This window comes from Megalops cyprinoides, chromosome 19 (genome assembly GCF_013368585.1).
Source record: "Megalops cyprinoides isolate fMegCyp1 chromosome 19, fMegCyp1.pri, whole genome shotgun sequence".
NCBI classification, from domain to species: Eukaryota; Metazoa; Chordata; class Actinopteri; order Elopiformes; family Megalopidae; genus Megalops; species Megalops cyprinoides.
In genome coordinates, this window is record NC_050601.1 from 19,511,009 (window position 1) to 19,525,516 (window position 14,508).

Sequence of the window (14,508 nt, forward strand, 5' to 3'; positions counted from 1 at the left end):
TAGTTGTAGTAGTAGTATTAGTAGTAGTAATAGTAATAGTAGTAGTTGATAATAATTTTTTTATACAAAGGTAGCCTATATGAAACTTCCTTTGCGGCCTTTCTCTTCGAAGAAAGAATCAGAAACTTCCTGCTTCCTCTCTGCTGTGTAAATATTGCTCCTACCCAGAGCTAGTTGTTATATTGAGGGTTGTAATCCGTTAATTGCAGCAATAAACGTCGGAAATCACTACAAAAACAACAAAATAGCTGTGAACTGAAACGAACGCCTTTTCCGAACCTGATCATTTGGCTTCCTCGAGCAATTGTTTTAGTTGCAATGGAAGGTCTTTTCACAAATGTCACGCGCTTCTACTTTTATGCCTTAGTTGCATAACCTACAATCGATGCCGTCAGGCAAGGAAAAAAAAATCTGCTTGTTTCGTTAGGATCATTTGCGAATAAATGCAAAAATCCTAATCCGAAAATTGTGTTTTGTACCAATGCTGGTATAAACTCATGCGCAGTCAGGGGCAGATAGAAAGCGTAGTTTGACTGTAGTTTGACTATTGGGAGCCAATGTTCTTTATATTTGGCTGGTAAAGACACAAAACATTTAATAACAGACGAAAAAATAAAATTGGAAGAATAAAATGTCTATGGCCTGAATTAAACATATCTCAAACACTTTGAATTATATTGTTTCAGAGGGAAAAAAATCAAACTAAGTAAAATCCCAATAACCCAACATATAGCAGACGTTTTAAAACTGTGAAATAACTGGTGTAATATATGTTATTGTGTACAATTTCAGACTCACTGGATGTTGCATAAAGGCTTAAAAGGGTCAAGAATGCGCACTGCAGCAATCCAAAGTGTAAAGCACATTCGTAGCCGAGTAACTTGTAGGCCAACATTTGTTTACGGGCATTTTATATCTTGATTCCTCTCATTTTGTTTTCATTTCAGCTGTGTTTCCAACAATACTACGTGATATAGGCTATTTTTGGAAAAGAAAAGTAACACAAACTACATAAACTACAGAAAACGCATTACCATTCAGCGTTATTCATGATCTTGCCTCTTTGCAAGATGCAGTTAGCACCCTGTATTTTATATTTCAGATGTTTATAGATGCATTATATATAATGCATTAGAGAAACATTTTTTTTCATGCATTTTAAATTTTGTGTACATACCCATACATAGGAAAATAGACGCGGTCCCTCTTCATGTCTATTATTTTACTTCATTAAATTCATTTAATAAGGGGGATAGGGACGAATTTCATTGCGTGCTTCGACAAAAAGGACAAACGTTAAATTCGCCCTTAAGTCGTTGTCAAAGGTGTTCCAAACGCCACAGCGCACATGCATGTGTCGCTGTGTTTCCTGTCCCTTCGCTTCAATCAACGTCCCTGTGACAAATATCAAATAATACATCTAATATCAACGTAACATAACCGGTTTCTTCTTCTTTTTCAGAAAAGAAGATGGCGACTGTGGAATGACTGCTGCTGAAGCAGTCATGAAGAAAAGCAATAAATTCCTTGTTGTTTTATGAAAATTTACAACTTTGTGATAGAACTTTATGAGTGGCTGGGTTCTAGGATTGGCCGAGGATGGTCATGTGGATGGGTAACCGTGAACATGAACTTTTTATGATTTCCCAAGTGGTTATATTGCAGTATTCTTTTGGCCACCGCACCTTGTGTAGCAACACTGTGCTCCTTGTAGGTTCCTGACTGTTTTTTGGAATATATGTATATATAACCGCTAACGAGCTTTGATTAGCTCCTTAATGACTTCGTTCGCTCTACACACAGAGCCAACGAGCAGCCTCCCTGCGCTCCGCTATGCTAATGTGGCCCGCTCTGATTGGGATATCCGCTGCAATGGAGGTTGACTGTGAAATCTGGCTACGATGGAGATCTCGCCTCATTTTTCATATAGTGATCCCGCATTCTTTACTTAACGTATATGATCGCTGTGGACAGCGCGGCCACGTTAAGAGTCACCGCTTCGCGGTAACGGCGGGACAGATCGACCGACAGCCATGTCACAGATCGGACCGACAGCCATGTCACAGGAAAAGCAGGAACAGAACGATTTTCACATGGCTATCGAGAGGTGGAGTGACGGATTATCAACAAAGGTAGGACGTAATATTATGCATTTTCCGTCTCGTTCTCGAATAGACATTGCCTGCGAGCATCCGTACTTGAATGCGTGCTTGTTATGGTCATCTCCGCGTGATTTTAAAAATATATTTACGTATGCAATTTTTTTTGGAATTTGCAGAGTGAATGATTTTATGCCGTCAGACTGTATTTGATAACACTTCTCGCTCGGAGTTATATCGTTTCTAGATTTGCTTTCTTTTGGAAAGTATGTAGAGAATTTTTTTAACATGGGTTTTTAAAACTCGGTTGATTGTGAGAGCTTACGGCGAAACGAATATTGTTGCCGAGCTGGATGGAGATGCTGGGGTGTGATGGAACTCTTCTTCTGCCAGTCGGGTTTGCTGAATTGTCTTGGGCCACCTCTTACGTGGAATGCTTAATTAAGGGGTAACCGCTCTGCGACATTGGTTCACTCTTGACCCCGCGTTACGCAGCACGAAAAAAACCACTCCTCAAATATACACACATAATCGAGATTTGAGTCCTTTCAAACAGTGTTCAGATAATTTGTGTTCTTTAGGCTAACTTAACGAGAAATTTCGTTGTTTCTGCTGTACACTTCTTGTACTCCTTTTGCACTTCCAGTTTGCTTTTCGACGAACACGCCAAGATCAGTTGTTGTGTCGTTTATTTCTTTTTTTACTTAAATGCACCGTGGGTTATAATATTGTGCATTTAAATGCGGGTGATTTTGCTGTTTTGTTGGGTGTGCTTTTGTTTTGGGCACCTCTAGCGTGGCGCGTTCTAGCACCTTCCGAGACTCCCTTGAAAATGTTTTTCCCCCTATGCCTGTAAAGCTTTTCTGAACTCACAAATTCTGAACTCACACCTATTCGTGCTATTAGCAATAGCTGTATTACCAAGCACAGCTGTATATAAACATCTATCAGGAGAGCATCTGCAACAAATACAGCCGACTGCAATTGTTTTCATGCTGTCTTTTTTAGTGAAAGCACACACATATTATTACTATCTTAGCTTAATAGATAGATGTAACGAAAAAATTGTGAATAAGTATATGTTGATGTTAATAGCATATTGGCAAATATTTCACACAACGAGAGAGAGAGCTATTACTAGGTTGATGTTTAAAAATACATCCAAAAGTGTGAAGAGTTGTCATGTCAGTCCGCATGATTTGCAGTGCCCACTGGCTTTTGATTTTAACCACTGACGTTGGTATTTCACAGCAGTGCAAACTCGGCTCTTTCCTTGCTCTTTGGTGCCATCTAGCGTTCGTTTTAAGATAAAAAAAATGTTACACCGATGGGCTGAGGTCACAACCTCCGGGTGTGTGAGTGAGTGTGCGCTGTTTTCAGTGAAACACGCAGAGGAGCGAGAGATAACCGTAAAGCTGAAAGGGGGAGGGCCCTGCGGTCGGGGTGCTCCTGAAATGGAAAAGAATGCAGTGGCTGTAAATTCTGGAGCTGTTGTCACGAGTCTTTGATGTTCCTGCATATGTGAGAAGGGCTTGTAACACACTGCACAAAAGCAAAACTGGGGCTGTTTTATCTCCCGCTCTCTCTCCTCCAAACTCCACAGCATTAACAACCTATTCTTCCAAGGATACCGCAGGAAAGCGTATGCGTTGCAGTCAGTTGTCGCAAAAAGTCTCCTTTACGTTTTCATGTTGTGGTCTTTAACAGAGGGCCGCGTCGTTTAATATTCTATAGGTCGTCTGCACCCAACCTAATGGGCCATTCTGTTCAAAGGGTGTATTTTATGTAGAAGGGGCGTGTTTGTGTTTTAGGGTGGAAAGAGGTCTGAGAATTAGGATATGTGCGTGCGTGCGTGCGAGTGTATGTGTGAGTGTGTGGTGGGAATGGGGTGGGGACTATGACTTTTTGGCAGTCAGAATTTGCCCTTAGTCCATGCAGTGCTATGATCAGCTGTAATCGCTTTGGGTGTTAAGAGGAATACAGTGCGCGATACTTCGATGTGTCACTGGGGCGATGTTGTAGAGAGCATGCCTACTGTAAGATGCATACTTATGGAATGCCATTCAGATATGTAATTCCCACTCATCAGTGCATTATGAAATCAAATACACATTTTTCACATATATTCTTAATTCTCTAAGGGTCATAAAAGAGAAAAAAAATAAGTTAAAAGAAAAGCCATAAAAAGGCTTTTGATTCGTTTAATGGCCCTTCTCAATGAAATAATTTCTTTTGTAGCGCTGAGCATTTCTTCTCTCTGCGCAAAAAGCAGCGTCGTACTATAAGAAGAAGAAAAATTCCAAATACCAGCGTGCTCCTTGCTAAGCATTGGCTTATTTTAATTTCGGATCGCACAACACTATGAGCAATGTTTCAGATCTCTGAAAGCTCCCATTAAATTTGCGATTATGCGGTCAGGGACTAAAGTATATAGATTAAACTCTAGCCAACGCAATGAAATATTTAACAGTTAAACGGCATCGAAAGGCTTGGGGTAGGAAATTATATCAGGTAACGGTCTAATGGGTTCACGGGAGCTCCAAGTCTGCGAAGGGTGAGTCATTCCAATGGAGCAATTATGAATAGCTAAGAAATGTTCAGTCTGGTATGCCATAGAGAGGAGTCATTCACCCGGCGAAACAGCTGCTTGCCCTAACAGCGCTCTGAAAACCGGATGCCTAATTCTCTCGATTTTTTTTCGTGTTTCATGCCTTTAAATAGTTGTTGTTTTTTACTTACTGTAGTTACGTTCCATAAAAGGCACTCCTGTTTTGCGTGCCAACGAGTTCCTCGTGTTGCTTATAATGGATGACTTTTAACTTTCCGCTTTCCTTAGTTATGTCTAGACTCTATTAAGCTTTGCACCGCTGGAAATTCAAAAGCAGGGTGGCCTTTATTAGAACTAATTCCAATAAAAAGTCTGTAGGTGTGTTTCTGTGGATTTAAGGTAACTATGCGCATTAATGTATGCACTTTTTAAGCAAAGTTTTTTTTTTTTTGTCTGTGAAAACAACGCAGGACTAGATTGTTATTTCGAGGACATTTTAATGCTATTTGGTTTCTGATTGACTTCACAATGAGTTTACAGCGCTCAGTTGTAGGCCTAACTGTATGGATGCAAAGACGTGCATGCGTATTTTATGATTCTAAAATGTGTTTATTTTTTCCAGAGTAAAACTGGACATTTAAGAAAAAGCCAATGGTATTTTGGTGTTTTATTGTTTTACGATAGGCTGCGTGTTGCCAGAAAAAGCCTGAATATTTGGTGAAAATGCACATGGCGAAGAAGACATAGTTCAGCGTATGTGTTTTCAATTCAGTCGCTACGGTCTGTTTGGAATTTAAACCTTGCCCGTGAATTTTCCTGTTTTCCCACATACACAACTAACTTTCAATAGAAAAAAACACGCAACTCAGTCTAGCCATTGAAAATGTTTTAATAAAATTCATCATAAGAACAAAATGAGGCTGCTGTGTCGCATGTACAATGGCTTTAAAACCTGTTTTATATGCACACAGGTAAAATGATGAAACGTCCAATAGAATATCAACAGTGCGCAGCGCACATATCAATCTTACAAATATTTAAATTGTAACTAGTGCAACAAATGATTTTAAAAGTTTATATCTGAAATGTTACATTCTACATTAAATTAACGGCTTCAAAGGCACATTCATGGCCAAAAAAGCAAACTTTGTTAATCAAAATATACTTTTTTCAAACGCGAATATTTGTTGTACTAAAAAAATCATACGAATTTCACAAGCAAATACATGTATACACAATACATTCATTCGCAAATTATTTCATTTAAAAATGACAAGGTCAAGAATTCTACTTACAAATACAAAGCTAGGCGGCACACTGAAGTTCCGTGGAAGTTTTTCGAAATGAAAGTATCTGGTAGGTATGTTTCCTTCCGCGTCTGTCTTTGCAACATTCGACATAATCATATCGTGTCCACGTCCGAAGTGCTTGTTGGGGTTACAGTTCACTGTCCATAATTTGTTTGAAATGATTTCCTCCTTGATGATTTGCGCTTCAGCCCTTTTCTAAGGCAGTTGAAATGCAGTTTTTTTCCCCCGAAGAGTTCCCAAAAGTGTTTCTATTCCTTACGAATCCAGCCACCACTCAAAGGAGAGATCTGAAATAACAACAGGAAATAACCGTAATACCAATGGGCCTGGATAAATTAACCATTTCATTTTTACTGGATTTTTCTTAATAATCACTCACTTAAAGAACCGACAACGCGTACACATGAAACAGTTTTATTTATTCCTTTATTAATATTTGCATGCATTTGGGGACATTATGCTCTCTTTGCTATATATATATATATATATATATATATATATATATATATATATATATATGGATTTTCAGAGAAACTAACTGAAACATTGGGAAACACGGCGTCTATGTTATGAGTAAAAAAAATTCAAGTGATAATAAAGAACACATACTCTAGCAGAGTGGGGATAATAATTCTCAAGTATGTTGAAATCCACGTCGGTATATTTTGGAGGAGGGACATCATTACAGCTCATAACTGAACGTGATTAAGGGCCACAGAACGCGGGGAGCTCTGCTACAGGAACTTTCCAATTTGTTAAACAGACAAGGGGCGATCGGTGTGGTACAATTTAGAGCTAACGTCGAAAGGTTTACAGTGTCACTGTGACATCCTTATTGTGTGATTCTGAAATAAGAGAACTAGCCGGGGAAATGCCTGCAAAGAGCAGAACTTCACAACAACGATCCAGGTCTGCAGTAACCTATAGAAAATGGTAGCCTACATGGCAGGAATCAATTCCGTTGACGACAAAACCAGAATGGGGTTTCAAAATTTAAATGCATATTCACTTTCTTAGTAAAAGAACAGAGAGTGTTTAAAACGGAGCATTGAACATATTGTACGTGATTCTTGTCGGGGCTTTAAATTAGCCTATTCAGTATACAGTTATTCCGAAACGGGGAATATGTTAAAAAAAATAAAGGAGGCCACGGAGAATTAGAATGGTATATATTTGTCTGTTTATATATACAGTGGATAAGTGAATCCATTCCACATAGAAAAATAAATTTCAGAGCTTCGGAAAATGACTAATGAAAAACTCAAAAAATCGAAAATGTCTATCTTGACCAAATATAAATACAATCTGCGCATCCGCTGTCATATCTTGTAAAAATCACGCGGCGGGGGTTCAGTTGAAGCGATTTCTCCCGTAAAACAATCAGGCCTAACTATATTTGCAGCGCAGAGAAGTAGAGTGTCGATATATTCAATTTAGCGCTCCAAATCCCACTATGATTTGTATTGTGTAACCTCATTGGTAGGGGAGAAAAGAGGAATAAGAAGCCGAGCTCTGGTTTGCACCGGGGTCCCTCGCGCATGCAATCCGAGTCCCCTCATGGGTGCTATTTTGCTCTCACGAACGCTTGCGATTGGTCAGCCGTTGATCAGATGGTACGATTTCCCTCTGTCCCGCACTGGCACCTCGCCACCCCCCCACCCCACCCCCCTTCAGCTAAAACCCAATCTCCGATAAACTACTAATAGCTAAACCACTTGGACTATAAAACACAACAAATCAAAAACCAAGGAATAGCACTGTACCCTCCCAATGAGTTCCTATTTTGTAAACTCAACTTTCCCCGTGACTCTGCCCGGCGGACAAGAGTCTTTCTTGGGACAGATACCGTTATACTCCTCCGGATACACGGATCCTTTAAGACACTACCCCGGCGCTGCTTATGGAACTTCCAGCGTCCAAGACAAAGCGTATCCACCCTCTTATTATCAGCAGGCGAACGGTGCCTACAGCCGGGCCACCACCGCCGGTGCCTGCGACTATGCGGCGGCCAGCTTTTACAGGGAGAAGGACCCCGCCTGCGCGCTCACCAGTATAGAGGAGCACTCGCTCGTCTTAAGCCAGGACCACCGCAAGTCAGACTGCACGGGGCAGAATAAAAGCATATTCGCAGATAGTGACGATCAGAAGCCGACCACTCCGGTCTACCCGTGGATGCAAAGGATGAACTCATGCAACGGTAAGTCGGTGCCTCCTATTGTTTTCCTGTTGTTTAGACAGTATATAGTCGTTGTTTTTGTTATCGCCACTGTGCCGGCCAGCCTATTACGCGTGATTTCTACAGTACAGGGCTAGCATGCGTAGCAGAGGGAAAATAATGTCGCTCTGCTATTCAGCTCAACTAACCCACAGCCTGAAGCTAGAGGGAGCAGAAACCTTGCAAACTTTTGCGCCGTCCATTTATCAGATGGTTTGCGTAATTCGGAAGTAGCTAGATCCACATTCCCCGAGATTCATATAAAAATCACCCGCACACATTATTTGGCAATGAAAAACATATAAATCTAGTTTGTTATGCTGTTTTGACACGGTCTGTAACAGCGCTCAGGTTTCTACGACACGGTTTGAATATTATCAGTACTCACGCGATACCACTAGGCAAATGCACTTGAATCATCACGTACGCTGACTACAATAAATGTTGTACATGAAAAATGACAGCGAAACACGTCGAATACAAAAGGAAAACAAATGGGAGCAATGCATTACATAATGTGGAGCTTAACTGTGAACTACTTAAAAAGTGCAGTTCTCATCTTTGATCCATAGCAAAGCGAGTACTGAGCCTACATTCAAGAGATAGAAAATGTTCATGTTCATGTTGACACAAAGGATTACATTTGATATCCATTAATTCTGAGCATATGAATATATTTTCATGCACACAGTTGTTCTAGAATCAACAGTCGTTTTGTGTAAATGCTCAGAAGAGTCACAGCGGATTGTTGAAACACAACAGAGTGGAAAATGGTTCCTGTGATTATGTGAGAGATGACGCACGACAGAATTCAGCTGCTACTTCGAATCTCTTAGATATACATAACATGCACTAAATGAAGTAATTGCTGTATGCAGTAAATATGTGAATATTGTTTACAGTATTATGAAATACATATTACTGTGTATGACACTGACATTTGTCAACCTTAATATCATTAGGCTACTTGACACGATTATGCTTTGAAAAAATGCATCTTAACTCCCAATCTGTATTTAAGTGATCTGTGTCGGGTTTGAAAGCATGTTGTAACATGGAAGCTACTTAGCTATGTTTTCTGTTGTACATGACACATTTATCAGAGTAGTAATTGTTCTCGGGCGTTAATGTTTGACTTTATTTTCCCTTTCTTTTTCTACAGGAACCTTCGGTAACCCCGGCCGCAGGGGTCGTCAGACGTACACCCGCTACCAGACGCTCGAGCTGGAAAAGGAGTTCCATTTTAACAGGTATTTGACCAGGCGGCGTCGAATCGAGATTGCGCACGCACTCTGCCTGACTGAACGACAGATAAAAATCTGGTTCCAGAATCGCAGAATGAAGTGGAAAAAAGAAAACAAACTCATTAACTCATCACAAATCAGTGGAGAAGAAGAAGAAGAAAAGAGGACAGAATGACAGATCCGAAGCAGAAGAAAAAAAAAAAACAAAACAAAACAAAACGGAACGCAGCTACCGCCTGTCATCATTCAGCTGAAAAGACATTTTCTTTTGTCTAAATTTGCACCGGTGAAGTTTGTGTTTGGTAAAGTCGTCTTAGCATTCCAGAGGTCCACCTAACTTCCTAAATTTACATGCTATTTTTGTTTCTTATGTTCTCGTTTTGTATATATATATTTCGGGAAACCTTGTCCAAGTATATTTGTGGCGCGTCTCCTGATTTGCTTTAATGACTAAAGTGACCATTTAACGAACCTATTGAAATATATGTCATATTCGTGCTCATATTTAAGCTGTATAAAGATAAAAGAACATGTTCTTTGTAAGGTGAATTAATGTATTTCTTTTGTAAGTTAAATTCCAAGAGTCTAATGTGAGTTTTTTCTGTTTGGGGGGGAAGAGGACGCATAATAATCTACTGAAAAAATCAGAACTACCTAGTCTGGGTCAAAACTTTATTTTTTATTAATTTTGTACTTGGTTGTGTTTGTAGTTTCGTCACAAAGGGTATATAATGTAGAGGTCATTCAATAAAATAATGTTTCAACTTATTTTTCGATGTCTGACTTGCAGTAATTTCTTCCAGAGGTTTTGGGGGAGCTTTTTATGGGCGTCAGCCACAACTGAGAGGTCACGTAATGCTCAAAATGGATTGTTCACTGATATCTTTCCAACTAAAGATCAGATGGAGTCAGATATAAAGTGACAACGTGTTCATTGTATCAAACAGGAATTATCCGGTGTACCGGTATAAAGACAGAGCTTACAGTGCACAATAGTGCATTGAAATAATTCACATAAAACAAGGAAAACCTACATGTAGGTCCCATGCTTACTCGAAGACAGGTCCACCACATGATTACTGTAATGTCGGGAGTTTGGTTCCTCCACTTTCGCATGTGCAAAGCGGTCTACAACATCCATCAAGCGCGCAGGTAACCGCAGACAAGCCGTCGCTCACAGCCGGGCTCTACGCCTTTCCTAAGGTATGTGGCATTGGAATTGTTGGTATCTGGGGTTCACAAATGCGGCTGACTCTTTGTCAGCTATTAGATCGTGCAAGTGATTTGGTGGAAAGGGACAGTGACCTCTCGGGCCTTTATCCAAGTGTTTGAATGGCCGCAATTCAATGGCTCCAAGCACGCACACGTTCCTCTGTGTGCACGGGCACCTGTTGTTACTATCATATCGTATAATATGATCAGTTTTCAAGTATATTGTGTAATAAACCATAAGGTGTTATGTTTAACACAATAACAGCGTACTATTTCCATGTACTAAACGCTTGAAACGCATAACAAGCAATCTACATGTACACAGGCATAGATATTTAAATTATATTTAAATAGGGTACACATGTTTACATTTGGTTGATAACTTTGATTGTGCATCAGTTTTGTGCCAATAATTTTATGATGGGAGAATAACACTGTGTACCTCCATATGCCTTTCCCAGCGAAACTCTTTTAATTACATGTGGACGCACCGATATAAACTGCGAAACTGAATGTCTTTACATACTTGTATGCATATGAATTTACTGGTACGTTTGAATAAACAAAACCATCCACAAGAAATCAATTCCTCCTGGCGCTGAAAATAAAACATTTGCACTCCTTAATAATCTTAAGGGGTTTAAAAGATTCAAGAAACGACCATGGAAAACAAGTAGGCAATTTCCATAAAAATATAGAAGCAAAAGAGATATGTAAAGTCAGTTTACATGAACTGGTGGCTTTCTTTTCAACATTCTACATAGATTTCTCCGTTTACAGGTGGCAGTTTCAGTTTGTGTATTTCCTCTAAATAATTACTGAAAAGCATAGCGCGTAAATGATTTCTTTTCATGTGTTATTCTGAACATTCCTTCAATGTTTAAGTTTATGATTCTGCAGTCGGGGAAGCCGTGCGTTTTGGGAAAAGATCAAACAATAGTTTTTTGCTATTTACTTTGAGGAAGATTCCGCTTTAAACACACTTCTTCTCACTTCTCCTCCCCACTTCGAACGCCACTACCTATACTACTAGCCTTGATCTTAATTCATAATTAATAGAATACAAATGCTGTGTAAACAGAAAAGTCCCGACAGATATAAATGTTGAATAAATATTATTTTTACATTGGTGGTTATATTTTTTATCACTACCGCCTTATTTATATTGTTATATACTTCTCAACAAAAGAGTCTATAAAAACAATGAAGACATAGTTGATTTGAACGTAATAATCGATATTCAAGATAGGGGGGAGCACAATTAATTTGCATTATTATCAGAAGGGAAGATAAAACCGAAATCAAAACTGGGAAAAGGTCCTCCTTGGGTGCAATAAATTATATTCCCAGTAGGTGACGCTCTCAGCTAACACGGAAGGCGATCCTGCTATTCGGAGGCACACAGTGACTTGAGCCTAACGACTCTCATATCGTCATCGTTTGTAACCATAGAGCATGAATTACCTCTTGAAGTCATCAGTGAGAATTTACGACTGGTCAACAAAAGCACGTGATCCCCAAACGCACCCCCACCCCCATATTTGGCCGCATACATAGCAAAAACGAAGTACAGTGCATTGCTATAATTCATTAATACATCATAAATCGTGAAGCACCGCGTTATAACGACCAAGATCTACAAATCAAGCCCTCTAAAATACCCTAAATGAGCTCTTACTTTGTAAACTCGTTCTCAGGGCGCTATCCAAATGGCCCCGACTATCAGTTGCTAAATTATGGAACTAGCAGCAGCGCTATGAACGGTTCGTACAGGGATTCCGGCACCATGCACTCGGGCTCTTACAGCTACAACTACAATGGGATGGACCTGAGCCTCAATCGTTCCACCACCACCGGCCACTTTGGGGCAGTTGGAAATAACTCCCGGGGTTTCCAGTCTCCGACCCCGGAGACGCGTTTCAGACAGCCGTCTAGTTGTTCTCTCGCGTCTCCCGATCCCTTGCCTTGCTCCAACAGCGAGACTCTGGGACCCAAAAGCTCCTCGCCCCCTTCCGACCAGAGCGCTGCCACGACCGGCAGTAGCCTCACCAACAGCAGCAGCGCACATTTCACAGAATTAGACGAGACCAGCGCTTCTTCCGAGACCGAAGAAAGCACCCACAGAGGCGGCAACCCTACTCCTCGGACGCAGCAGCAACAGCAGGAGCCTACAGCAACCTCAACCACGACACCATCGACCGACGGGCAAGCGCCACAAATATTTCCATGGATGCGAAAACTACATATTAGCCATGGTACATACGTGTTGTGTGTTTTATTTTGTCGAGTAGGTTGTGTCTTGTTTTCTCTTTTATCCGTTAGTTTTTGTGTTTTTTTCTACCGTGTAGCCTGAACCAGCTTTTATTTCGGACTATGCCACGAAAGCGCCATAAATCTATCAGGCAGAGAGAGAATGGAAAAGAGAGGGAGAGGGCAAAACGGAGGGAGACAGTGAAGTTTTTATTCCTTTGAAAACTTAGCTTTATGGCGTGTGGGAACTTGCTTAATGCCGAAGAACAGACAAAAGTAGCATGCAAGGAAAAGGGCAGAATGAATCAGGGAGAAAAAATGGAAAGAAAGACGAGTGCAAAGTTGTGGGCTGTGGGAGGAAGACTGGCGAGCGAGGGAAAGAAGATTAGAATATAGCGAATATCGAAGCTTGATGTTTGTGGTGGGAAAATGGCAATTTCAACAGTGTGGGGGCTGGGGGTGGTGAGCAAGAATAAGAAAAAAAAGGAATAAAAGATAAAGAAAAATTCGCGGGTTGAAACTGTGTACTGTAACGTTTGACATATCGTTCACGTGCGTTGCACACGGTATAAAAGGTACGTACATGATGTGCATGAAGTTTTTCATATTTTCCTTCATGATGCAGTTTTTGGTCCTCTCCCGTTAATGCTTATTCCAACATTTTGTCCATGCTATTCAGATATGACTGGACCTGACGGGAAAAGGGCCCGAACTGCCTACACCCGCTACCAGACGCTAGAGCTGGAAAAAGAATTCCATTTCAATAGGTATCTAACCCGGAGGAGGAGAATAGAGATAGCCCACGCGCTGTGCCTCTCGGAACGGCAAATTAAGATCTGGTTCCAGAACCGGAGGATGAAATGGAAGAAGGACAATAAGCTGAAAAGTATGAGCCTGGCTACTGCAGGTAGTGCTTTCCAGCCCTAATATTCACGCAAAAAAATGCGGGGAAAAGTAAATTAATAAAATGTAGGACAAGATAACATTATTCCTGAGTACTGTACAGTGCGGCACCTTTCAGCATGTTGTTGATGTTTTAGACAACTTAAAATGTTAACTGTGGTACTGCTAATACAAACTTGTGTTCAGCTGTTGTTTTTTACGACTATAGTAATTATTATTTGAAAAAAAAAGAAAAAAAAGCTCTCTAGTGTCCGTTGTTATTGTTATAAATATCGTTTATGTGTCAAGTGCTATGTTGATGCTTTCCAGCCAGTTAGCATGTGAGCTATTAAATGTCATAACTTATTTACAATCTATAAGAAGTGTATAGTTTTTGAGTTTACAACAGAGACTCCTATGCCCAAACATGAAAAGGTAGACTTACACCGGCTGCTGTTTTAGTTTTCCAGGAGTCTCAGTGTATTCCAACCCCTCCTTATTTTTAGTGACGTTGTTTGTCATTTATTCTTTTCCCCCAAAAGAATCCTGAAAGCAAGCTTCTCTTGATTCCGTTCACACGTGTGTAATTATTCTACAAACTGTAACTGTATATTATTGGATCGTTCTTAGAAAGGATGTATATATTTGACATTTTTAATGTGACTAATGGGCTATTTGTAGTGGGCAGAGTTAATGACATGCGTTCTGTGGAAAAAAAAATGGCAATTGTCATGTCGGACTGCCTTTA

At 40.2% G+C, this 14,508-nt stretch overlaps 2 protein-coding genes across 2 annotated transcripts; both read left to right on the forward strand.

Annotated features, from left to right (window-relative positions):
• Positions 1 to 7,649: 7,649 nt before the first annotated feature.
• On the forward strand, positions 7,650 to 9,595 carry LOC118794113 (homeobox protein Hox-B6a). The gene is made up of 2 exons (XM_036552274.1): positions 7,650 to 8,154; positions 9,335 to 9,595. The coding sequence occupies exons 1-2, from the start codon at positions 7,728 to 7,730 to the stop codon at positions 9,589 to 9,591; spliced, it is 684 nt and encodes a 227-aa protein (XP_036408167.1). The 5' UTR covers positions 7,650 to 7,727; the 3' UTR covers positions 9,592 to 9,595.
• A 2,567-nt stretch (positions 9,596 to 12,162) lies between these two features.
• Positions 12,163 to 13,884, forward strand: LOC118794111 (homeobox protein Hox-B5a). The gene is made up of 2 exons (XM_036552272.1): positions 12,163 to 12,883; positions 13,558 to 13,884. The coding sequence occupies exons 1-2, from the start codon at positions 12,295 to 12,297 to the stop codon at positions 13,803 to 13,805; spliced, it is 837 nt and encodes a 278-aa protein (XP_036408165.1). The 5' UTR covers positions 12,163 to 12,294; the 3' UTR covers positions 13,806 to 13,884.
• Positions 13,885 to 14,508: the final 624 nt, after the last annotated feature.

Bases quoted from the DNA above. Each gene is read 5' to 3' on its own strand.
- LOC118794113 (XM_036552274.1), top strand. From the start codon at position 7,728: ATGAGTTCCTATTTTGTAAACTCAACTTTCCCCGTGACTCTGCCCGGC. The intron at 8,155-9,334 runs GTAAGTCGGTGC...CTTTTTCTACAG, and splicing joins AAGGATGAACTCATGCAACG to GAACCTTCGGTAACCCCGGC.
- LOC118794111 (XM_036552272.1), top strand. From the start codon at position 12,295: ATGAGCTCTTACTTTGTAAACTCGTTCTCAGGGCGCTATCCAAATGGC. The intron at 12,884-13,557 runs GTACATACGTGT...CATGCTATTCAG, and splicing joins AAAACTACATATTAGCCATG to ATATGACTGGACCTGACGGG.